Source organism: Amblyraja radiata, chromosome 31 (assembly GCF_010909765.2).
Source record: "Amblyraja radiata isolate CabotCenter1 chromosome 31, sAmbRad1.1.pri, whole genome shotgun sequence".
Lineage (NCBI taxonomy): Eukaryota > Metazoa > Chordata > Chondrichthyes > Rajiformes > Rajidae > Amblyraja > Amblyraja radiata.
Genome location: NC_045986.1, coordinates 10,711,978 through 10,736,756, shown reverse-complemented (window position 1 = coordinate 10,736,756; position 24,779 = coordinate 10,711,978). Strand labels below are relative to the sequence as shown.

Below are 24,779 nucleotides of genomic sequence, written 5' to 3'. Positions count from 1 at the left end.
TTCTGAACTGCAGGAAGGAACTGCAGATGCTGTTTTACTCCAAAGATAGACACAAAATGCTGGTGTAACTCAGCAGGACATGCAGCATCTCTGGAGAAAAGGAATTGGTAACGTTTTGGATTAAGACCATTCTTCACACTGAGTCAGGGGAGAGGGGACCTAAAGATATGAAAAGGATCATACCTCTCATCTCTCACCTTTCATACCTCTAGTTTCCCATTTCCCCTGACTCTCAGTCTGAAGAAGGATCTCGTCCTGAAACATCACCTGTTCCTTTTCTCCTGAAATGTTGCTTGAACCACTGAATTACTCCAGCATTTTGTGTCTCTCCTGGAATCTACCTGGTTTCCGATGTGCAATTTAATAGATCAGATGCACCATAGCTGCATTAGACATGAAACATAGAAAAGTACAACATAGCCCTTCAGCCCACAATGTCTGTGCCAAACTTGTGCCAAAAAGCTGGAGTAACTCAGCAGGACAGGTAGCATCTCTGGAGAGAAGGAATGGGTGACTTTTCGGGTTACCCAAAATGTCACCCATACCTTCTCTCCAGATATAGAAACATAAAAACATAGAAAATAGGTGCAGGAGTTGGCCATTTGGCCCTTCGAGCCTGCACCACCATTCAATATGATCATGGCTGATCATCCAACTCAGTATCCTGTACCTGCCTTCTCTCCATACCCCCTGATCCCTTTAGCCACAAGGGCCAAATCTAACTCCCTCTTAAATATAGCCAATGAACTGGCCTCAACTACTTTCTGTGGCAGAGAATTCCACAGATTCACCGATTTCACAGATGTGTGAAAAAATAAATTCTCATCTCGGTCCTAAAAGACTTCCCCCTTATCCTCAAACTGTGACCCCTTGTTCTGGACTTCCCCAACATCGGGAACAATCTTCCTGCATCTAGCCTGTCCAACCTCTTAAGAATTTTGTAAGTTTCTATAAGATCCCCCATCAATCTTCTAAATTCTAGCGAGTACAAGCCGAGTCTATCCAGTCTTTCTTCATATGAAAGTCCTGCCATCCCAGAAATCAGTCTGGTGAACCTTCTCTATACTCCCTCTAGGATATGCTGCTTGTCCCGCCGAATTACTCCAGCTTTTTGTGTCCTCCTACAATGTTACAGGGTGTGAGGCACATACCATTTCAGAGCTACTGAAACTCTCAAATTATTCAATTTTTCGATTATGAATCTGCTGTAATGTTAAGCCGTTGAAATGAGAAGGTTCTGGGAATGGAGTTTCACTAGAATGCGTAATCCTCTGGGTGGCATTGTGGCACAACACATTGGTGTGTTGGCGGACTGCCGGAGAACAGTATTATTATAGAAACAAGGAACTGATGATGCTGCTTGACAGAAAAGGACATAAAGTGCTGGGTAACTCTGGGTCAGGCAGCATCTCTGGAGAACATGATCAGGTGACGTTTTGGTTTGGGACCCTTCTTCAGACTCGAATGGTATTCATGTTTATACTGTATAGCCATAGAATATTCTTCTAGTTTCAAAGGCCGGAGAAAAGAGAATGCAGCTCATACAATCCCTGTAATGGAGAGGAAATTGGTAGGATGAACCACCAAAGGCATTGTTTTCCACGTCCTAGCTCCTGTGAATTGAGATATAGGCAGTGCCTGCTGTAATGTTATTGAAGTTAGAAGGTAGACAAAAATGCTGGAGAAACTCAGCGGGTGAGGCAGCATCTATGGAGCGAAGGAATAGGTGACGTTTCGGGTCGAGGACTCGACCCGAAACGTCACCTATTCCTTCGCTCCATAGATGCTGCCTCACCCGCTGAGTTTCCCCAGCATTTTTGTCTACCTTCGATTTGTCCAGCATCTGCAGTTCTTTCTTAAACATTGAAATTGGAAGGTTATTTATTTATTGGATCTTTTCACCATTGCTGATCTCAGGTTTGTCTTTAGTATCCACTCAATTGAGGAAGCTCAAAAGAAAGAGAGGATATTGATTTTCCTTCATTTTTGCTGAAACTTTGCACTTCAGTTAAGGCCAACATGGAGTTTGATTTTTGTGTGAATAACCAGACGTCAAATCAAATCTATCTTTTCACCAATATTGTTGTTACTGCTTTGCAGTTAAAACCAAGGAGTTCTCAGGACAATGAAGTTGTGCTGTTTTAACATCGCATGGTAGAGCACCTCAGTACTAGCAAGAAAACAATAACTAGCTCGAGTGAAGGTCTTCTCTGCACCAGGGCCTAACTCTCCTGACCCCATCCCACACTCTAACCCCACCTTCCTTTTTTAGTTTAGTTTAGTTTAGAGATACAGCGCGGAAACAGGCCCTTCGGCTCACCGGGTCAGCGCCGACCAGCGATCCCTGCACAATAACTACTAACGTACACACTCTAGGGACAATGTACACGTATACCAAGACAATTAACCTACAAACCTGTGCGTCTTTGGAGTGTGGGAGGAAACCAAAGATCTCGGGGAAAACCCACGCGGTCATGGGGAGAACGTACAAACTCCGTACAGACAGCACCCGTAGTCGGGATCGAACCCGGGTCTCCGGCGCTGTAAGGCAGCAACTCTACCGCTGCGCCACCGTGCCGTTCTTCTCTGATTATGAGTAGTTTTTAACTTATTGGGCTTGGCACGAAAGATTTGGAGAGTTTACTCTGAGCTTGTATACTCTGGAGTTTAGAAGGATGAGAGGGTATCTCATTGAAACATATAAGATTGTTAAGGGCTTGGACACGCTAGAGGCAGGAAACATGTTCCCGATGTTGGGGGAGTCCAGAACCAGGGGCCACAGTTTGAGAATAAGGAGTAGGCCATTTAAAATGAAGACGATGAAACACCTTTTCTCACAGAGAGTGGTGAGTCTGTGGAATTCTCTGCCTCAGAGGGTGGTGGAGGCAGGTTCTCTGGATGCTTTCAAGAGAGAGCTAGATAGGGCTCTTAAACATAGCGGAGTCAGGGGATATGGGGAGAAGGCAGGAATGGGGTACTGATTGGGGACGATCAGCCATCATCTCATTGAATGGCGGTGCTGGCTCGAAGGGCCGAATGGCCTACTCCTGCACCTATTGTCTATTGATCTAAAGGTACAATTATGAATCCCACCTCAGCACTTAGAGCATTTAAATTCATATAATTAAATAAATCTCATTGTTGTAAAAATCTGTTTGTTTTCCTCGCGTCCTTCAGGCCATGATCACCTTGCCTTTAATTGTCTGTATACCTGCCTTATGTTCCAATCTGTTGCAAGAGTCTTACCATTGGACAGCGTGTAATTTTTATGCATCATAGGTTTGATAACAAGAAATACAGATTTAATATAACCAACTTCACTACTCACTAATGCTAAATTATACAGCCGGCACCTCCATGTAATGTAGACAAAATATAAATTCCAAATTAATTGGCAACATTTTCGTCCTAATCTTAACAGCAAGAAACTAAAATACATCATCGTTTTTACTATTCAAACTGCAAAGTGGTGCCTTGAATGAGGGATGCCTCGTGTATATTAATGATTTGGACGAGGGGATTGAAAACTTTGGGACCAAGTTTGCGGATGATATGAAAATAGGTGGAATGGTAGGTAGTGTAGAGAAAGCAGGGACTCTGCAGAAGGACTTGGACAGGTTGGGAGAGTGGGCAGAGAAGTGGCAGATGGAATATAGTGTAGCAAAGTGTGGAGTCATGCATTTTAGTAGTAGGAATAAAGGCATAGACTATTTTCTAAATGGGAAGATAATCCAGAAATCGATGCAAAGGGACTTGGGAGTGCTGGTGCAAGATTCCCAAAATGTTCACCTGCAAGTCGAATTGGTAGTAAAGAAAGCAAACACAATGCTAGCATCTATTTCAAGAGGGCTTGTATACAAAAACAGGGGTGTAATGCTGAGACTCTATAAGGCGCTGGTCAGGCCGCATTTGGAATATTGTGGGCAACCTATCTGAGGAAGGATGTGCTGGCTCTGGAGTGGGTCCAGAGGAGGTTCACAAGAAAGATCCCAGGAATGAGTAGGGTGTTTGTCGGCACTGGGCCTGTACTCGCTGGAGTTTAGAAGAATGAGGGGGGACCTCATTAAAACATACAGAATAGTGAAAGGCTTGGATACAGTGGATGTGGAGAGGATGTTTCCACTAGTGCGAGAGTCTAGGACTAGAGGTCATAGCTTCAGAATTAAAGGACGTTCTTTAGGAAGGAGATGAGGAGAAATGTATTTAGTCAGAGGGTGGTGAATCTGTGGAATTGTTTGCCACATAAGGCTCTAGAGGCCAAGTCAGTGGATATTTTTAAGGCAGAGATAGATAGATTCTCGATTAATACAGGTGTCAGAGGTTATGGGGAGAAGGCAGGAGAATGGGGTTAGGAGGGAGAGATAGATCAGACATGATTGAATGGTGGTGTAGGCCTGATGGGCCGAATGGCCTAATTCTACTCCTATCATTTATGACCTTATGACATGCTGGAGATATGAGATATTGCTATAGAGAGCAAACTGACATCAAGAGATCCAAAGTGTTGGAGTAACTCAGCAGGTCAGGCAGCATCTCTGAAAATTAGACGTTTTGCAGGTATAATGCAGGTATAAGAGAGCTCACAGCACCTAGTCTTTCCCCCAGTCTTTCCATCACCTTTGGAAACTTTTATTGCTGTTTATCAACACGAGGACCAAAGTTGTGCCAATGAAAGACAAAAAAGCCACAATGAGACTGAGAAACAAGAATGAAATTGTTAGAGACATCAGCCAAACCTTAGGCTTACCAAAATCAACTGTTTGGAACATCATTAAGAACAAAGAGAGCACTGGTGAGCTTACTAATCGCAAAGGGACTGGCAGGCCAAGGAAGACCTCCACAGCTCATGACAGAAGAATTCTCTCTATAATAAAGAAAATCCCCAAACACCTGTCCGACAGATCAGAAACATTCTTCAGGTGTGTATTTGTCAATGACCACTGTCCACAGAAGGCTTCATGAACGGAAATACAGATGCAACACTGCAAGATGCAAACCACTGGTTAGCCGCAAAAAATAGGATGGCCAGGTTACAGTTTGCCAAGAAGTACTTAAAAGAGCAACCACAGTTCCGGAAAAAGGTCTTGTGGACAGATGAGATGAAGATCAACTTATATCAGAGTGATGGCAAGAGCAAAGTATGGAGGAGAGAAGGAACTGCCCAAGATCCAAAGCATACCACCTCATCTGTGAAACACGATGGTGGGGGTGTTATGGCCTGGGCATGTATGGCTGCTGAAGGTACTGGCTCACTTATCTTAATTGATGATGCAACTGCTGATGGTAGTAGCGTAATCAATTCTGAAGGGTATAGACATATCCTATCTGCTCAAGTTCAAACAAATGCCTCAAAACTCATTAGCCGGCAGTTCATACTACAGCAAGACAATGATCCCAAATGTACTGCTAAAGTAACAAAGTGAAGAAGGGTTTCGACCCGAAACATTGCCTATTTCCTTCGCTCCATAGATGCTGCCTCACCCGCTGAGTTTCTCCAGCATTTATGTCTACCAATGTAACAAAGGAGTTTTTCAAAGGTAAAATATGGTCAATTCTTGAGTGGCTAAATTCACCCGATCTGAACCCAATTGAGCATGCCTTTTGTATGCTGATGAGAAAACTGAAGGGGACTAGCCTCCAAAACAAGTATCAGCTAAAGATGGCTGCAATACAGGCCTGGCATAGCATCACCAGAGAAGCCACCCAGCGACTGGTGATGTCCATGAATCGCAGACTTCAAGCATTCATTGCAAGCAAAGGATATGCAACAAAATACTAAATATGACCACTTTCATTTACATGACATTGCTGTGTCCCAAACATTATAGTGCCCTGAAATAGGGGGTGCTATGTATAAACACTGCTGTAATTTCAACATGGTGAAACCAAAATGTATAAAAATGGCCTTTATTATAATCTGACAATGTGCACTTTAACCACATGAGATTATTTTTTTTCTATTACAAATCGCAAATTGTGGCGGACAGAGGCGTATAAATGAATGATGGGTCTTTGTCCCAAACATTATGGAGGGTACTGAAGGTTTCATTTTGGGTTGGGATCCTTCTTCAGTTAATTATGTTAGTTGTTTTATCGTGGCTAGAATGAAGGTGATTAGGTGAAGCTGTTGCAGGTGTAACATGCACACGCAATGCAAGCCCTTTGTCGACACTGTTCCTGCTTCATGCTGGATAGGCACAGCAGTTACCGTGCTATTTTTAGGGAAAGGTTCAGCAGGAAATAAGAATACATTTTCTGCCAACAAATCTGTTAAATTTCATGCTGATGCATAACCACCCACATGTGAGATTCAGTGAACTACATATTCTTCATCAATATGAAATGTCACTGCAGCTAACACAGATAATATCGCACCTCTGCCTGTAGCACAGATTCCTTGGGAGCACAAGAGGTGCAATATCTGTTATTCAGTGTACTCCATGGTGCTGAGATGATTGCCTGAGTTCTTAAGGTGTTTTTTTTATTAAATACTAAAGCAAAACATGGTGGGGTTTCGACCCAAAACATTGCCTATTTCCTTCGCTCCATAGATGCTGCCTCACCCGCTGAGTTTCTCCAGCATTTATGTCTACCTTCGATTTTCCAGCATCTGCAGTTCCTTCTTAAACATTTTGACAGAGAATGCCTTTGCAAGAATATTTTTGCTAATGACAATAAAGCCTTAAGTGCCTGTCAAATAAAGTTATTAAAATTGCTGCTTCACAATATCAGGTAATTGATTTATTTATATCAGGGTTTTTTAATATCAATATATATATTTATTTAATATCCAGTTTGATTTATTTCTGTGAAACTCCACCCTCTCCAAAACAAGGCGTTTGTTTGGTGGGTGAAGAAAATCCATTGGGTGGAAAGTATCGTTGAGCGATTTCCCAGCCCCCCCCCAGTGAATCGGTGAAACAGCCTCATCTCAGTAGAATTGAACATAATCCTCAATTATTTTTTCCTGTGGAAATTTCAGCTGTGTTTACAGAAATGATTTTCTGTAATTAGTTCTCGGCTGCCCAAAGTCTCACAAAGCAGATTATTTGATGATTTAGTCTAGATGAATGTTTCAAAGCGGTTAATAGACAATAGACACTAAGTGCAGGAGCCAGCATCGCCATTCAATCGCCATGGCTGATCAATACCCCAAGCAGTACCCCGTTCCTGCCTTCTCCCCATATCCCCTGACTCCGCTATTTTCAAGAGCCCTATCTAGCTCTCTCTTGAAAGTATCCAGAGGCCGGCCTCCACCACCCTCTGAGGCAGAGAGTTCCACAGACACACAACTCTCTGTGAGAAAAGGTGTAATATTTGGGATTGAGGATAGAAAAATCAGGAAAATTCAGTTTGGGAGAAATAAAGAACAATTGGTAATATTTTCAGTTTTGCTAAGACAATTAACCTATTAGATCTTAACTTTAATATTATAGCTTAGAATGTATGAAACTCGGGGGTGCTCAGCTCTGAAATCCCCTTCATGAACTCTTTGACTTTCCTACCTCTAACCTTCATTGCGATATTCCTTTAGGCATACCTCTGTGACTTGATATTTGGTTGCCTGCCCTTCTTTGCCTTTGGTGATCTTCAGTCAAATATTGTTTCTGAAAATTTCTGTGAGGCATCTTAGGGTATTTTTCATGTAACTGGCACTATCTAAATACAAGGTGTTGTTGATGAACCTGGGCTACACTATGTCTTCATCACCATAGTCACTCGTGAAACAATTTTTCATTTGGTTCATTCACACTGTTTCCATTTACCCATGGGACATAGTGTTTAGGCAGTCTCAATGTCAGATGTGAACTGTAGGGAAAAATGTTGCCCAGTTTTATAAAAGGAGCACAATCAGGCGTAGCCCGTCATGCTCGATCCACCATTCATACGTTTATAAGTAACAGGAGCAGAATTAGGCCACTTAGACCTTCAAGTCTACTCCATTCAATCATGGCTGATTTATCTTTCCCTCTCAACCACATTCTCATGCCTTCTCTCCAAGATAATGGCTGATTCAGCAAGATCACGGCTGATCTTGTACCTCAGAACCACGTTCTTTCACAAATGCCATATCCTCATAACTCATGGGTCAGGTGTTATCTCTGGGGAACATGGATAGGTGACTCAGGTCAGGACCCTCTTCAGAGCCATATCCTTATATTGTATTCACTGAATATCTCAAAATCCAGCAGTCTTTGATTTGAATATACAGTCTATCCTCAGTATTCGAGACCTCTTTATATTTGATTTTGGTTATAGCAAATGGCATGTCCCTTCGGTAATTAGACACCACCGTCTCTTTAAGAACACAGGCTGCTAGTTACACTGTGCAAAGTCATTGACGTTGACAAGCAATTGCTTCACTCAACACTCATGCAATGAAACTCATTTAAACAGCGCAACAAGAACTTTGTATTTGAAAACAACTTGTTGTTTCACAGCATGAGTCAAAGTCAAAGTTGACTTCTAGGAGCGAATCTCTTACTCAGTTACAGGGGTCAATCAGCAATAATGGACATTATTTCCCCCTCCACTCATGGTCCGTCCGTATCTGTTCTCAATGACTGAGCCTCCACACCCCTCTTGCGTGGATCTGTCCAAAGGTTCACTGCGTTATAGGTGAATACATTTCATCTTTGTCCTGAGCAGCCAACCTCTTATTTTTTAAATGTGACTCCTAATTCTACACACTCACACCAGGAGAAATATTAACCCTACATCTACCCTGCCATTCCCCTCTAGAATCTAGTATAGAAACATAGACATAGAAATTAGGTGCAGGAGTAGGCCATTCGGCCCTTCGAGCCTGCACCGCCATTCAATATGATCATGGCTGATCATCCAACTCAGTATCCCGTACCTGCCTTCTCTCCATACCCTCTGATCCCCTTAGCCACAAGGGCCACATCTAACTCCCTCTTAAATATAGCCAATGAACTGGCCTCGACTACCCTCTGTGGCAGAGAGTTCCAGAGATTCACCACTCTCTGTGTGAAAAAAGTTCTTCTCATCTCGGTTTTATTAAATTCACCTCTCATTCTTCTGAACTTAAAAATTGCCAGGTGATCGCATTCAAACATAGACAGGTCCAAGTCAACTCAAAATGAGAAGTGTATTCATTAAAACATCGACTTCGGTCCATGTGTTAGTAAACCTTTCTGTCACACACTCTCTTGTAAGTCTCTCCTTTCTTGGGTGAGAGACCAGATCAGCATGCAAGATTCTAGCTGCAATCTCACCAGAGTCTTATATAATTGTAATAATACATCTTGTGCTCGAATCCTCTTGCAATAAAGACTAATATTCTGTTGGCCTTGTTAATTGTTTGCTGTATGTTCATGATTGCATCCAAGTCCCTCTGTACTGCAACATCGTTCAATCTTTTGCCATTTAAAAAATACTTTGACTATCTATCACCTTCCAAAAATTTGTATTTGTCCACAATATATTCCATCTGCTGCATCATTGCCCATTCACTTAATCCGCGTATATCCCCTTGAAGCCTTGTCTGCATTCATCTTTCTCCCGGCATTTCCCCTAATCTTTTGTTTCCTTTTATTCTGCTTTTTTTTTAAATGGTAAATTTTTAAATGTCGAATCTGTGGCCTATTGTAAGATCACAGTCAGTGCATAAACAACCTCCATAGCCACCTCCTTTAGAAAGCTGTGGTGCAGGACATCAGGCCATGGAGATGTACTACCTTTCATGCCATTAACTCCTCTGGTGTAATTTATTACTCATACTAATTATTTTGTGTTCCTTACTTAGTCTAGTCCAGTTATATTGTACTATTTTCAGGAGGTTTACTGTAAAAAACAGACATGCAAAATAGTTAATTTCTCTACCATTTTGTATAATTCTCTAGTCTCAGTCTATAAGGGACCAAAATTGACTTCAGCTAATCATTTAATTTTTATTTAAGCATTTAAACTTTAGCATTCTGTTGTAAAGTTTCTTACTGCATTACACTGGTGCTTTACATTCCAGCTTCTTAACAGTCTCAGTCCTCCTTGTGTAGGTGTTATCCTGATAAAGTCTAGAATGTTTCTTTATCCTCTCTGAACTTAATGAATCAACACAAAGATGTTTCATTTTGAGAGGGTTGTGCTGGAACCAGTTCCCTATTCTGTCCTGCAAAATAAATTTTGCACAAATACAAAACAGAAAACTCAAATACTGCTGTAATTATACAACAGATCTCCTTTGATGTTGATTATAGTTGTACGATGCGCAGCTGTAAGATTACAGCAGTGTTTTCAACAAAGATGATAAGGGTGGCATAGTAGTACAGCTAGTAGAGATGGCGCCAGAGGTCCAGGTGCAATCCTGATCTTGGTTTCTGCTATGTGGAGTTTGCACGTTCTCCCTCTGACTGCTTGGGTTTCCTCCAGTTGCCCTGGTTTCCACCCACAGCCCTGAAACCTGTGGCTTTGTGCATTAATTGGCTGTTGTGGAATAAAAATGGGATCAATGTAGGTTTCTGGAGCTTGCTGCCAGAACCGACAGTGGGGGGCAATGATGGTGCTGAGTAATGTACAGAGATGAGGAATATTACGGAGATATGTGATTGCAACAATATTTCCTGATTACACAGTCCCAGTCACCCTTCCATTTCTGGCCATATTGTCCAGAGGTGAGAATCAGCATTAAATGCAATAGATTGTTTTTGATACATTCCATAAACCTACTTCCCATTACCACATGAATTTCCACGGTATAAACCTTGCTGTAGCTTGAGGCAGTGGCTCAATTAGCTAGATATGTCTCACGTGGATGCTAGGTTCACCTCTTGTGATTGCTTGTGAACTTCATTAACCCATCTCCAGTAGGTTAATGAGGTTCTCAATCAAACCAGCGTGTACTCCATAGATGCAAGTGCACGCAACATTATGGCCACCGTTGTTCAATAGTTAGAGGAAATCTGACCTATGATGGAGGTCTTGTATAGCTCAGTCCCAATCAATGATCTGCCAAGCCTTCGCTTCTAGTTTGGTATCCAGGCAAATTAGTAGAACGTCAGCATTTCTGGACAGCATCATTTATTGTCCTCGACAGCCTTGAGTGTAGGCTTCAACTACATTGTGGTGCCATTCCCAGGTCTTTATCGAAGTATAACTGGAAACAAAACTATCCACTGATCTTCAAGCCAGTATTTAGTAGTTTGGGGCACAGCGGTAGAGTTGCTTCCTTACAGTGCTTGCAGCGCCGAAGACCCGGGTTCAATCCTGACTATGGGTGCTGTCTGTACGGAGTTTACACGTTCTCCCTGTGACAGCGTGGGTTTTCTCCGAGATCTTCGGTTTCCTCCCACACTCCAAAGACGTACAAGTTTGTAGGTTAATTGGCTTGGTATAAGCGTAAATTGTCCCTAGTGTGTGTAAGATAGTGTTAGCATGCGGGGACCACTGATCGGTGGGCTGACGGGCCTGTTTCCACGCTGTAATCTAATCTAATCTAAACTAAACTGTAAACTAAACTCAATGCCTAGGAACAGAAATACCAATGTATCAGCAAGTCCTTGCAGGCACTGCTTTTATGGATTTGTTTTTCATCTTATTGTGGTGTTTTGATATCGTTCCTTCAGTCACATAGTTAATTTGAACATGAGCCGTCTCCTGAAGCAATTTGGGAGCTGAAACCATAATATTAAATTGGTGTGTCTATAATTGAGCAGGAGTGTTCTTTAATTCAACTCTAGTTCAAACGAGTTAGATATTGCTCTTCTCGAACAACTTACAGTAACTTGTTTAAACATGAATTAGAAACATCTCTGTTTTTAACTGTAACCTTCACAATCCTACTGCCAATTTCCCTTGTATGAAGCTCTGTATAGTTGGCAAACTCGCTCATCATATGTCTGTGCATCCATCTCTGACTATCAGTCATTTGTATGATAGTCAAGAAGAATCAAGAATGTTTTATTGTCATATGTGTCGAAACAGAACAATGAAATCCATACTTGCAGCTGCACAACTTTTTTTACTCTGTAAAAAAAAAACAGATAAATAAATAGACTATAGTCGTGCAAAGTAAAAAATATTGCCCTCCAAGTCCATATAGTTTGGATCTTATTTGGTAGTGTTTAATGGCCTGATGGCTGTTGGGAAGAAGCTGCTCCTAAACTTGGAATATTACATATTTCATGCTCCTGTACCTTCTTCTCAATGGCAGGAGTGAAATGAGAGCGTGTCCAGGGTGGTCTGGGTCTCTGATGATGCTGGCTGCCTTTTTGAGGCTGCGACTCTTATAGATCCCTACAATGATGTGAAGGTCAGTACCCTGTGATGGACTGGGCAGCATGGTGATGGCAGCACCATATGTGACCATGTGGTTAAGTAGAAAGTGTGTAGGAAAGAACTGCAGATGCTGGTTTACACTGAAGTGAGACACAAAATGCTGGAGTAACTCAGCGGGACAGGCAGCATCTCTGGATAGAAGGAACGGGCGACGTTTCAGGTCGAGACCCTTCTTCAAACTGAGAGTCAGGGGAGAGGGAGATACATAGATAGGGAAGGGTAAAGTGTGAAAACGGGACATCAAAATGAGATGTAGCTCAAGGAAAATGTAGAATAGATCATTGTTAGCTAGGAGAAGGTGACAACAAAGCAAACAGATGAAATGTAATCAGGGGGACAGTCGGATTTGATGAATCTTTATAGCAAACCAACAACTTCGGCAGCAAACTCTCTATAGCTGCTTTCCATTAGATGTAAAAGAAGTCAGAAGCCTCAAAACTATAATTAAAGACAGTGGGAATATTATGGCCTAAGCTTTTTACATTTCATCTTTATGATATTTATGAAAAGTTGCTAAATTTTCTGATTGCACAAAAATAGATAGGAAAATTGCTCAGGATGATATAAAGAAGCACCAGAGGTGAAATGAGTAGATAAGGAAATAGGTTATAATATTGAGGAAAATATGATTTTTTTTTTCTCTTTGACAGGATTTTTTTTCTTCAAGCATAAATCTTTGTGCTCCTTTGATCCTTCAAACCAGTCTTCAAGAGGGATGAACTTTCAGAGCAGCATTGCAGAAATATTGATAGTTTCTCCTGTAACAACTTCCTTTGAGTTTGCTCCTACTATATTTCTCGTAATTAATATTTTTAATCTCTTATCAATTAACCAAAAAGTTGACTAACTCAGCGGAATACAAGCAACACATTGGGTAATTCAGATCCACATGAATTTTTTTCTTTGACATTTATCCTTCAGGAAAGACGGTTTAAAGAATGTGCAGTGGTGAATATGTACATACATGGGTGCACATACAATCACATCTAAGTCTGTATGTTCCAACACTAGACCCATGGATGCAAGTACACACCCATCCATTCAAAACCAGTCTTGAATATCTGACAATGCTTTCCTCCAAAGGAATCTTTTGTTTTCTGTCACACAGTGCTGGTCGGCTTGTTGGAAAGCAGTCTATAAATAGTGAGGGAAACACAAAGTCTCAGTGGGTCAAGGAGCATCTGTGGAGGGAAATGGACAGGCGATGTTTCAGGTCTGGACCCTTCTTCAAACATCATCTCTCCATTTCCTTCCCCAGGCACTGCCTGACCTGCTGAGTTCCTCCATCAAGTTGTGTCTTGCTCAAGATTCCAGCATCTGCAGTCTCTATAAATAGTGAAATCTGTTAACAATACCCTTCCTCGCAGCTTTCTCGATCTCAGCCCGTAATATAGCGGGAACATTGAATCATTCTCTTGTTGCTCTGCCATATTTTGTTTGGAGAATGAACACAGCAGCGAAGCCAATGGATTAACCTTCAAAATGCAGATTCAATTTAGGAAAACTGAGTTACTTGCTCGCAGTGTGGGAATAGTTTTCCAGACGGGGAGATGAAGGTAACCAGCAAGAGATTAGTTCTGACCTCAGTCGGTTTTAAGCTTTGAATTGTCAGGAGTGTATCCATCTTTGGATTTAATTCCCTGGATTCGAGGAATAGTACAAATTGAAATTAAAAAACGCACAATGCAAAACGAATATATAGAGTCTCCTTGAAAACTAGTAGTCAGCTCGTCGTAATGCATTGGGTGAATTGGGCTCTGCTTCTATTTAGCGGCGTGTATGTTGCGTTTCGAGCAGGGTAGCCAGGTGGGACGGTTTGTTTAATTAGATTTTTTTCCCTGCATTCAACTTGCATGTGAGCCTGTGGCAGTTCCGGGGTCAGGTCTCCAAGGGGAATGAGCGTGTCTCGTAAGTTGCCTGATTCTGTTATAATGCGGCAGCTTATGTCTGTCGTCTTTGAAGCAAAGCACAGACTCGGCCGAGGAGATGAGCCAAGCTACAAATTTAATTTCAAAAGAAAATGATGGCAATTAACTGCACACTTTGAAAATACTGGTCCTCCTTCCCTTGATTAACAGCTGCATGCCGCACCCTTATTCTGCGAAAGGACTTGCACACTACAAAGGTTGTGCTGGATTGCAAAATGTGCTTCACAAATCTAGTACTGCCATAGCAACGCTATATATAAAAAATCACACCCCTGAGAATTGCCTGATTTAAAGGAGGTTTTTTATCAAACCTATTTTTATATGGTCATAAATGATCTATATGCTTACTGCTTGTTCGCTGACAAGCTGACCATGAACTGCAAAGCCTTGCACCATTATACATTTCACATGGATGGGAAAGGTTAAGAGGAATATGGCCCAAATGGGATTTGCTTGATTGAGCTTCTTAGTCAGCATGGATAGGTTGGGCTGAAGGGCCTGTTTGTGTGCTGCATGACTCTATTGTTGCAAGTTGAAGATAGAGATAAAGCCTTGACAATTTGAGCTGTGAAGGCTGGCACCATGGCAGAACTTGATCCAAGATTACAAATCTCTTAAAGCACAATACCCGAATTATTCGGCTCGTCCCAATGCAGAAGCCTGAAACCACGCACCACCAGACTCAGGAACAGCTTCTTCCCCTCTGTATCAGGCATCTGAACGGTCCTTCCCTAAGCTAGGGTAATGTCCGATTCACCTCTACTCCATTGCAAACATTGCAGACTATGGAACTGATGTGCTACAATGGTGAGAACTCTATTCTGCTCTCTGTATCTTCCCCTTTGTTCTACCTATTGTACTTGAGTTTGGCTTGATTGTACTCGTGTAGCATTATATATCTGATTGAATAGTATGAGAATCCAAAATACTGCAGATGATGGGATCTGATACAAAAAAAACAGATTGCTGGAAAAACTCAGCAGGTCAAGCCACATTGGTGGAGGTAAAAGGTGTACGTTGATAATTTGGGTTGCATCAAGACCTCGTGGGAGGAGGAGAGATTGCGAGTACACAGAGGTATGAAGGAGGGATGGGATGTCAAGTGCCCTTAATATTTTGTGTAGGAAGGAACTGTAGATGCTGGTTTACACAAAATGCTGGAGTAACTCAGTGGGACTGGCATATTCTCCTGAGAGAAGGAATGGGTGATATTTTGGGTCCAGACCCTTCTTCAGAGAGAAGAATATGAGAGAAGTAGATTGAGTAGAGTCTCTTGCCCAGAGTGGGGGAAATCGAGAACCGGAAGGCATAGGTTTAAAGTGAAGGGGGAACGATTTTATAGTAATCTGAGGGGTAATTTTTTCACACAAAGAGTGGTGGGTGTATGGAACGAGCTGCCAGAGGAGGTAGTTGAGGCAGGGACCGTCACATGGTTTAAGAAGCAATTAGACTGGTACATGGATAGGGCAAGTCTAGAGGGATACGGGCCAAATGCAGGCGTGGAACTAGTGTGGAGGGGGAGTTGAAGTGCTGAGCCACCGGGAGTTCATGTAGGTTATTGCGGACTGAGCGGAGGTGTTCGGCGAAACGATCGCCCAGCGGGGAGACTAAGCGGAGGTTGGGCGATTGTTTCGCCGAACACCTCCGCTCAGTCCGCAATAACCTACCTGAACTCCCGGTGGCTCAGCACTTCAACTCCCCCTCCCATTCCCAATCCGACCTCTCTGTCCTGGGTCTCCTCCATTGCCAGAGTGAGCAACACCAGAAATTGGAGGAACAGCACCTCATATTCCGCCTGGGTTGCTTGCGTCCGGATGGCATGAACGTTGAATTCTCCCAAGTTTGCTAGCCCTTGCTGTCTCCTCCCCTTCCTTAACCCTCGAGCTGTCTCCTCCCATCCCCCCGCCCTCGGGCTCCTCCTCCTCCCTTTTTCCTTCCTTCTCCCTCCCACCCCCCATCAGTCTGAAGAAGGGTTTCGGCCCGAAACGTCGCCTATTTCCTTCGCTCCATAGATGCTGCTGCACCCGCTGAGTTTCTCTAGCATTTTTGTGTACCTTCGATCTTCCAGCATCTGCAGTTCCTTCTTGAACACGTGGAACTAGTGCAGATGGGACATGTTGGTCAGTGTGGGCTAGTTGGGCCGAAGGGCCTGTTTCCACACTATGACTATAACTATAAACCAAGCACTTTGGCCCAGCTTGTCCATGTTGACCAAGATGTCCTATCTGCACTAGTCCCACCTGCCTGCGTTAGGCCCATATCCCTCTAAATCTTTCCTTTCCATGTACCTGTCTAAATGGCTTTTAAATGTTATAATAGTATATGCCTCAACTACCTCTGGCAGTTCGCTCCATATACGTACCTCTCTCAGCGTGAATCCTCTGGTATATTCAAAGCCAAAGTAAATCAATTATAGAGAAACTGGGTAATGGGAACAAAGCAGTAAAGTGAAGAAAGATACATAAAAAATAGGTGCAGGAGTAAGCCATTCGGCCCTTCGAGCCAGCACCGCCATTCAATATGATCGTGGTTGATCATCCACATTCAGTACCCCGTTCCTGCTTTCTCTCCATATCCCATGATTCTGCTAGCCCTAAGCTCTATCTAACTCTCTCTTGAATGCATCCAGTGAATCGGCCTCCACTGCCTTCTGAGCCAGAGAATTCCACAAATACACAATTCTCTGGGTGATACGTTAGGAGACCAAAACTGTACACAATACTCCAGGTGCGGTCTCACCAGTGCCTAGTACGACTGCAGTAGGACCTCCTTGCTCCTAAACTCAAATCCTCTTGCAGTGAAGGCTAACATGCCATTAGCTTTCTTCACTGCCTGCTTTACCTGCATACTTACTTTCATTGACTGATGTACAAGGACACCCAGGTCTCGTTGCACCTCCCCTTGTCCTAATCTGACAGCATTCCGATAATAATCTGCCTTCTTGTTCTTGCCACCAAAGTTGAACCCAAATATCAAAGGAACGATGGTCCTTTTGAACAGTGGAGCAGGTGCCAGCTGCAAAATGGTCTATTTCTACCGCTATGTCATAAAGTCTGAGCTTTATAACATTTACACCACCCACACACCCCCTAGTCATTATTACACCTTTTGTTTCATTGTGTAAAGTTTTCTGATTAATTTTGCATGCGTTTTAATCTTATATGTGAAATGTTAAATTGACCAACTCTCGACAAATATTTGAGAGGAGCAATTTCCACAATTCTGTTGTCTTCTGTGTAAAGAAGTGTTTTTGGAGCACTCTAACCCACCATTACAACAAATATATTCTCCATCGCTCTTCTCTGTTTTCTCATATCTCAGCTAGATCAACCTTTGTCTGTCTGTACTCCAGGTAATAAAACCGCTTCCATTTATAATACTCCTTTAACACGGCAAGATATTCCAATGCACTTCACAGGAGTGCTATCAATAATTTATTGCTGAACCACTTAAAAGAAATTATAGAACAGATGATCAAACGCTTGGTCAGAGTGGTAGGTCTTGAATGAGACTCATGCAGGAGGAAAGATAGGTAGAGAGGCAGGGATGTTTAGAGAAGGAATTACAGGCCTCAGTGCCTTGATAGTTGAAGGCACGGCTACCAGTTTTGGAGCGAATAAGTTCTGGGATGATCAAGAGGAGAAGCACAGGTGTGATGGAAATCTGTAGACCTGAAGGAGGTTGGAGTGAGGAAAGAGATGAGACCATGGAGGGACGAAAACTTCAATATGTGGCTTCACTTACTCTGGAATGATGTGTGCTACTAGAACTCATCAACACCACGGTGTTAGATGACTTCCAGATCATGAAGAGTAAAGTGAGGGAAGATGTGCGATGGGCTAGTTCACTTTCATATCATTCAAGCCTAATTAAAACCTGGCCTCATAATTTCACTTTTTAGTCCTACTCCATAACCAGGAATTGATTTCAGAATTTTCTGGTGATGTGGGATGTTATCAGCTTTTTTTCCAGCTTTAATTTTATTTGCATTTAAATATCTCATCTTGCCGGCTTATTTCATCCATTCATTTGTATTCGATTCATTTCTGATGCTGGTAGTTGGAGTAATTAAAAGTAATTATATATTTGCACGTTTCTATGCATTAGCACACAATAGGATTAATTGAGACATGGAGTGCAACCACTGGGTTAATTACATTCCACTGTCTTCCATGGTGAGCTGTAATATGTGTTTATCTGCTGCTTCTGCTAATGATCTAAATTTTAGGGCAATTCATCGTTTATCACCTCTCATCATTTGGGTTAATGCCTCTCTCTGTGTGTAATATTTTTAGGTGTGCATTGTAAACTGATGGTTGCACTTAAAAAGTGACTCTGCTGAGGTTTCTGAATAGGGGGAAGTGCAAAGGCATTCACATAAAAAATCTTCAGAACCTTGTATCAGCTGCATCACGTGCCTAGAGAAAAATAGTATTAGACAATAGGTGCAGGAGTAGGCCATTCGGCCTTTCGGGCCAGCACCGCCATTCAATGTGATCATGGCTGATCATCCTCAATCAGTACCCCGTTCCTGCCTTCTCCCCATATCCCCTGACTCCGCTATTTTAAAGAGACCTATCTAGCTCTCTCTTGAAAGCATCCAGAGAACCCGCCCTCTGAGGCAGAGAATTCCACAGACTCACCACTCTCTGTGAGAAAAAGTGTTTCCTCGTCTTCGTTCTAAATGGCTTACTCCTTATTCTTAAACTGTGGCCCCTGGCTCTGGTGAGATAGAGGTTCACGTGCACCTCCTCTAACCTCATCTACTGCATGTGGTGTTCCCAATGTGGCCTCCTGTACATGGGTGAGACCAAGTGTACACTCGCCAACCGTTTCACCAAACGCTTGCTCTCGGTCTGTCAAGGCCTGCTGGGACTCCTGGTTGGCAACCATTTTAATTCCCCTTCCCATTCCCACACTCATCTTTCTGTCCTGGGCCTCCTCTGTTGCCAGTGTGAGGCCACACGCCAACAGCTTGGGTAGCTTACAACCCAATGGTATGAACATTGAATTCTTCAATTTTAGCTGACCTCTAACAACCCCCCCACCCCCTTTATCCGCCGCCCCCTCCCCACCCCATTCTTCTGGCCCCACCCCTCCCTTCGTGCTCCATCTGTACTTACACCTATTTCTCCTCTCCCCCTCCACTTACATTCCTTCCTCTGACTTCACAATTCGCAACTCTGCAATCCTCTTTTCAGCATGTGACAGAGAGGGTCAAGAATTGGGCATTGATTCAGTGTTTAGATTGAATCATTATGGTAAAGATGCGTTATGAGATCAAGTTGCTTTCTAAATTATTATCCGCCTGTGATAGGCATTGTTGAGTGGTACTCTGAAAGGTGCAGTGAGAGAGGAAATTGCTGGGATAGACTGCAAGATACCTAAGTGCAGCAATACATTTAGAGCAGCTTTGAGAACGGGTCTGTAGGCGTTTGCGTTCCTTGCTCAATTCCATGTTGCTAATTTAAATTCAAATGCCTCATCATTGAATCAGGGTTCAGACATGTTCATGTTGCTGTGGAAAGCTCTGCAATTTGTCAACAAATTATCTGTTAACGGTTAGGAAATCCATATATGGTTTTTGCAAACACAAACGCATTTTCTATTTGGTATATAGAAAGGTTCAGGACAGGAACAGGCCCTTCGGCCCACAATATCCGTGCTGAACGTTGTGCCAGATTAAACTAATCTCCTTTGCCTGCATGTCATCCATGTCCATCCATTTCCTGCATATCCCTGTGCCTAACTAAAAGCCTCTTACATGCCACTATCGTATCTGCCTCCACCACCACCCCTGGCATTCGCCAATCTCTGTCTAAAAGAAAACTTGCCCCATACATCTCCTTTAAACTTTGCCCCTCTCACCTCACATCTATGACTTTATAGATACAGAGGAGAAACAAGCTCTTCAGCCCACCAAGTCAGTGCCAACCAAAGATCACCACATAGCCCCTCCACAGTTGCTGCCTGATCCACTGAGTTCCTCTCGTACTTAGTTTTACCATTGAGTTGATCCTCTTTAGATAAAAGGCTATTATATGATCCCCTTTGATTCATGATGATGATCATTCTTATTATTTAACAGGATTGCAAAATGCTGTAAGAACATTCATGGCTTGATTTAATTTTACAGCCTAATTGCAATGGCTTTAGACCACCTGTTGCATTTTGAGCTGAGCATGCCATTAGTTTTTACACAAATCCCACTCCATTATGAGTGGCGGATCGTTGTGTCAGCAGTGTGAACTGAGTCCAGTCAGGTTGAAATTGTGCAGGAAGGAACTGCAGATGCTGCTTTAAGCCAAAGACAGACACAAAATGCTGGAGCAACTCAGCGGGACAGGCAGCTACTCTGGAGAGAAGGAATGGGTGACGTTTCGGGTCGACACCCTACTTCAGACTCTTCGGGTCGAGACCCTTCTTGCACTGCAGTTCACTTGCAGGCACGTTCACAAGCAGCTACAGTGAATTCTAACCACTGTCGCCTCTGTCACCCGATGTCTGATAATGTTCCTTTAAATCTTGCAGGTGCAGAGGACGTTGTGATGGCTTTCTCCAGACAAGAAACCGAGGACAGGCGGCAATGAATGGATGGGGCGGCAGGCAGCAAGACTGTGGACAATTCTTATTGCAGATTCCAGAGTGCTCACAAGTTTCTTGATTCTCATGTACTTTAGCATTACGGCAATGCCTGTGACTGCCAGTGTCGTTCACCTGGACTGCTTCTAACGGCAAGGGGGGCAAAAAGACCCACCGTCTTTTTGGTTGGTCAAAGGGATATGCTGTCCTCTTGTGTTTTATTTTAATATGTGTGTGCATTGTCTTTACTTTTTCAAAGTACATGGAGGCTGCTGCAGCCAGGGTGTTGCGTGATTCGAGCTGGTCCTCTGCCCCGTGATGCTCTCCGTTCAAGCTCCACTCGTGCACTCCCGCCATGGAAGGAGATGCCGTGTTTTCCAGTTCACGCTGGCGGGTTCTGTGGAGAATTAACTGACGTCACGTGTTCTTTTCCAGCAGCTTAATAAACACAACAAACGCCAAAAACTCCTCTTTGGAAACCGCACTGCAAGGAACAAGTGAAACGTTAATTTAAGTTTCGCTTTTAGGTCCTCCTAATGTGGTCATTTGCTCCTTTTGTATCAGCGATATAGCTGCTTGAAACAAAATCTAAAACCTTGGACAATTTACAATGACCAAAAATGTATTGGACATGCCCTTACCTCACATGCCCTTCTTCTAAGGAAAATGGCTGACACTGAATAACATCTACTTGAAGGAAACACTCCAGAGGACATACGCAACATATTTTACAAACCGGTTTAAGCAACAAGGCAGCAGGCCACCAGGGAGAGATCTGGTTTTAATGATCCATGCACCTGGTTATTGAGTTACTGAGTTGTGAGGATGCTGTTACTGTGGTAACCATCCCCAGTGTGGTGTCACTGGCCTCGTGAGACCAAGGGCATCCATTTAATAGATACCTCTGTACCCGAGCCCTTGATGTCCACAAAGTGGAAGTTCTCTTAGCCGTATTTTACTTTTTGTGGGACAGCAGAAAGACAAAATCTGTCTTGTTGAAGACAAGTTTTGACTGCGTCCTGTTTTTTTGGAACCTCTTGGGCTTTGCTCTCTTTGAGTGAAGCAAATGGTGCAGGTGTATGTGTGTTTTTGTTTTGAAAACCTGCTTGGATGTCGGGTGCCTGATATTGTAAATATCTACACTGTTGCCACAGGGTATTTCTTGAAACTGGGTACTTCTAAATTGGTTATACCGAGGCAGATTTCTGTGTGCCGAGGTCTACTATCCTTGATTTTGGATCATAGTTAAGAAAATCCATTTTTCCATGCAAAAATACCCCGTTGTCGCATATAATGAGGGCGATCTGATTCAGGAGGCAGGGTTCTCGGCTGCGAGACCCTCCAAATTGGTCATAAGCGATTAAAGCTGCCCTACAACCAAACTCCATCCCGTCCCTTCCTACACCGCTAAGTAGAATGAAAGTGCACATCCTGCTCCTCAATGGGCAGAAGGTCAAGCCCATTTGGTGTAGCTTTCTTCTATACAAACCGATGGCAAATCTGTTGACTATGTGTCAGCCTCCTCGATCTGCGGATAAACACGCAATGTGTGATCCAAATCAGTGTAGGATTAATAGGGATGTAATAAAGGACTGTCTTGCTGGAGATGTTGCTGTATCACAAGGCGTTCTGGATGAAGACCCTCTTGTCACTTTGTATTGTGCATCCATTAATCAACACAATAGATCATGTACCTCATGTCTTTCCCCCTCCCCTTCTCCTCCCTTCCCCACTCTCGCGTCCCCTTACCCAAATAGCTTGGCAAACAAGATCATTTTGTACTCTTTAACAATGGCTGTTGTTCGGTTGGCATCCTCCCATCTGTGTCAGGTATTAGATAATGCAGTTTTTCAAACATTGGTGAGGTTGGGTGTTGTGAGAATTCTATGATTGTTGATCATTACTGGTTAGAATAATTGAAAATACATTGAGAACTGTCATGTTAAACCTTGATTACGTATGTTGTCTTTTTTTTCCCCCCCACGAACAAATGATTTGCTCTGGTGTGTCACTTTTATAAGCAGCCTCCATTGCCAACACGGCATCAACCAATAAATTGGATGCAGAGTAGAATATCTAACCTGGCTTTCAGCCAACAACTAACTCCACAGCAAATAACGTCAGTTTACTCAGGAAACTATTTATTTGAACAATGATGGAAACCGATTCGGTATTGACCATTGAATATCCAACCGAAGGCAGGATATTCTCACCGGAAATGGGGGACAACTGTGTGCACATTTTGCCCATCACACTCACTAAAAGCAAGCCAGTCACAAGGTTTGATCAACCAATCATCCCCACTGTTGGAATATCTTAAAGCTTAATTTGTTTGTTTAGTTTATTGTCACATACGCTGAGGTACGGTGGGTGAAAAGGTAAACTTTTGCAATAACTCCCACGTTCTCAATACTTGGGGTCAATACACCAATCAGCTGTAAAACAAATCCGCAAATCTTCACTATTATGGAATAGAAATTGAATTAAAGATCATGTGATATGAGTAGAATTAGGCCATTCGGACCTAATTCTATCAAGTCTACTCCGCCATTCAATCATGGCTGATCTATCTCGCCCTCCTAACACCATTCTCCTGCCTACTCCCCATAACCTCTGACACTTGTACTAATCAAGAATCTATCCATCTCTGCTTTAAATATACTCACTGACATTGCCTCCACAGCTTTCTGTGGCAAAGAATTCCACAGATTCACCACCCTCTAACTAAATACATTTCTCCTCATCTTCTTCCTAAAAGAACGTCCTTTAATTCTGAGGCTATGACCCCAGTCCTAGACTCTCCCACTAGTGGAAACATCCTCTCCACATCCACTCTATCCAAGCCTTTCACTATTCTGCACGTTTCAATGAGCCCCCCCCCCCCCCCCTCTCTCTCTTCTTACGAATCTTTTCTCCGTTAAGATAGACCCAAACCCCTACGTTACTGTTTGTCCTCTGGCCAGTAATCTCCTTGCAGTTGGAACGGAGGGATTTGAGCAAATGTTTTTACTACAGCAGAAGAGAGGTTGGCTCAAACTGCAGCTGGAATCCAGATGACCTGATTTCTAGCTCTTTTTTTAATTATTTCAAAATAGACTTTATTCAGGTAATAAATATATGTAATACATGAACTGTGCAAAAAATTCATCCGACGTGTTCGGAGGCTATACAAATTATTCAATACAGTCTACATACATTGCTCAAATTTCACAAATGCTGCAGGAAGAGGTACAGGTGTCTCCAGCATTTGGCCACATCTTGCTTCAGGTACAAATGGTGAGTGAGCCCACTACAAGATTGCCTCACTTCCTATCAGGCGGAATTTAAAAAGTTCCCTTCGTAGATTCACTTTTGCTCACCAATAGAACTACACTTCTATAAGGTGTGGAAAGGAACGGCAAATGCTAATTTATACCGAAGACAGACACAAAGTGCTGGAGTAACTCAGTGGGTCAGGCAGCATCTGGAGAGAAAGGACGGGGTGTAGGATGGAACTGCAGATGCTGGTTTAAACCGAAGATGGACACAAAATGCTGAAGTACCTCAGCGGGACCGGCAGCATCTTGGGATAGAAGGATCCTTCTTCATGGGTAACGTTTTGAGTCTGGACCCATCTACATACTAAAAGTAGAGGGGAGAGAACAAAGCAGGGCTAGCAACAGATGACCAAGGAAGGGTGGAGCCCACAATGGCCCATTGTTAGCTGGGGAAGAGATGATAACGAAGGGTTACAAAGATGCCAACTAGTAGGATAACTAGCGAGGGGGGAGGATTTCTAGAGCAACTGTCATGTTAGACAATGGGATATCTCTTGATTGGAATGGCAGAAACAGCAGTTAATTTGCTTGCAATTGTGATAACAACCAAATAATCAGTAATGTTGACAGATGGATATAAATCTAGTTGGAAACGGGAAACTTCCTCTTTAAGTAACCCTGAAGTCAGCACAACACTCCCTCAGTACTGCACAGG

At 42.9% G+C, this 24,779-nt stretch overlaps 1 protein-coding gene across 2 annotated transcripts in view; it reads left to right on the top strand.

Annotated features, from left to right (window-relative positions):
- ctnnbip1 (catenin beta interacting protein 1) overlaps positions 1–22,760 on the top strand; it is an 82,007-nt gene extending 59,247 nt beyond the window's left edge. For both annotated transcript variants that reach the window (XM_033048530.1, XM_033048529.1), the window contains exon 4: positions 20,757–22,760. In XM_033048530.1, the coding sequence (XP_032904421.1) occupies positions 20,757–20,815 (59 nt within the window). In that variant the 3' untranslated portion in view covers positions 20,816–22,760. The remainder of the gene's footprint in view (positions 1–20,756) is intronic.
- The last annotated feature ends 2,019 nt before the right edge of the window (positions 22,761–24,779 follow it).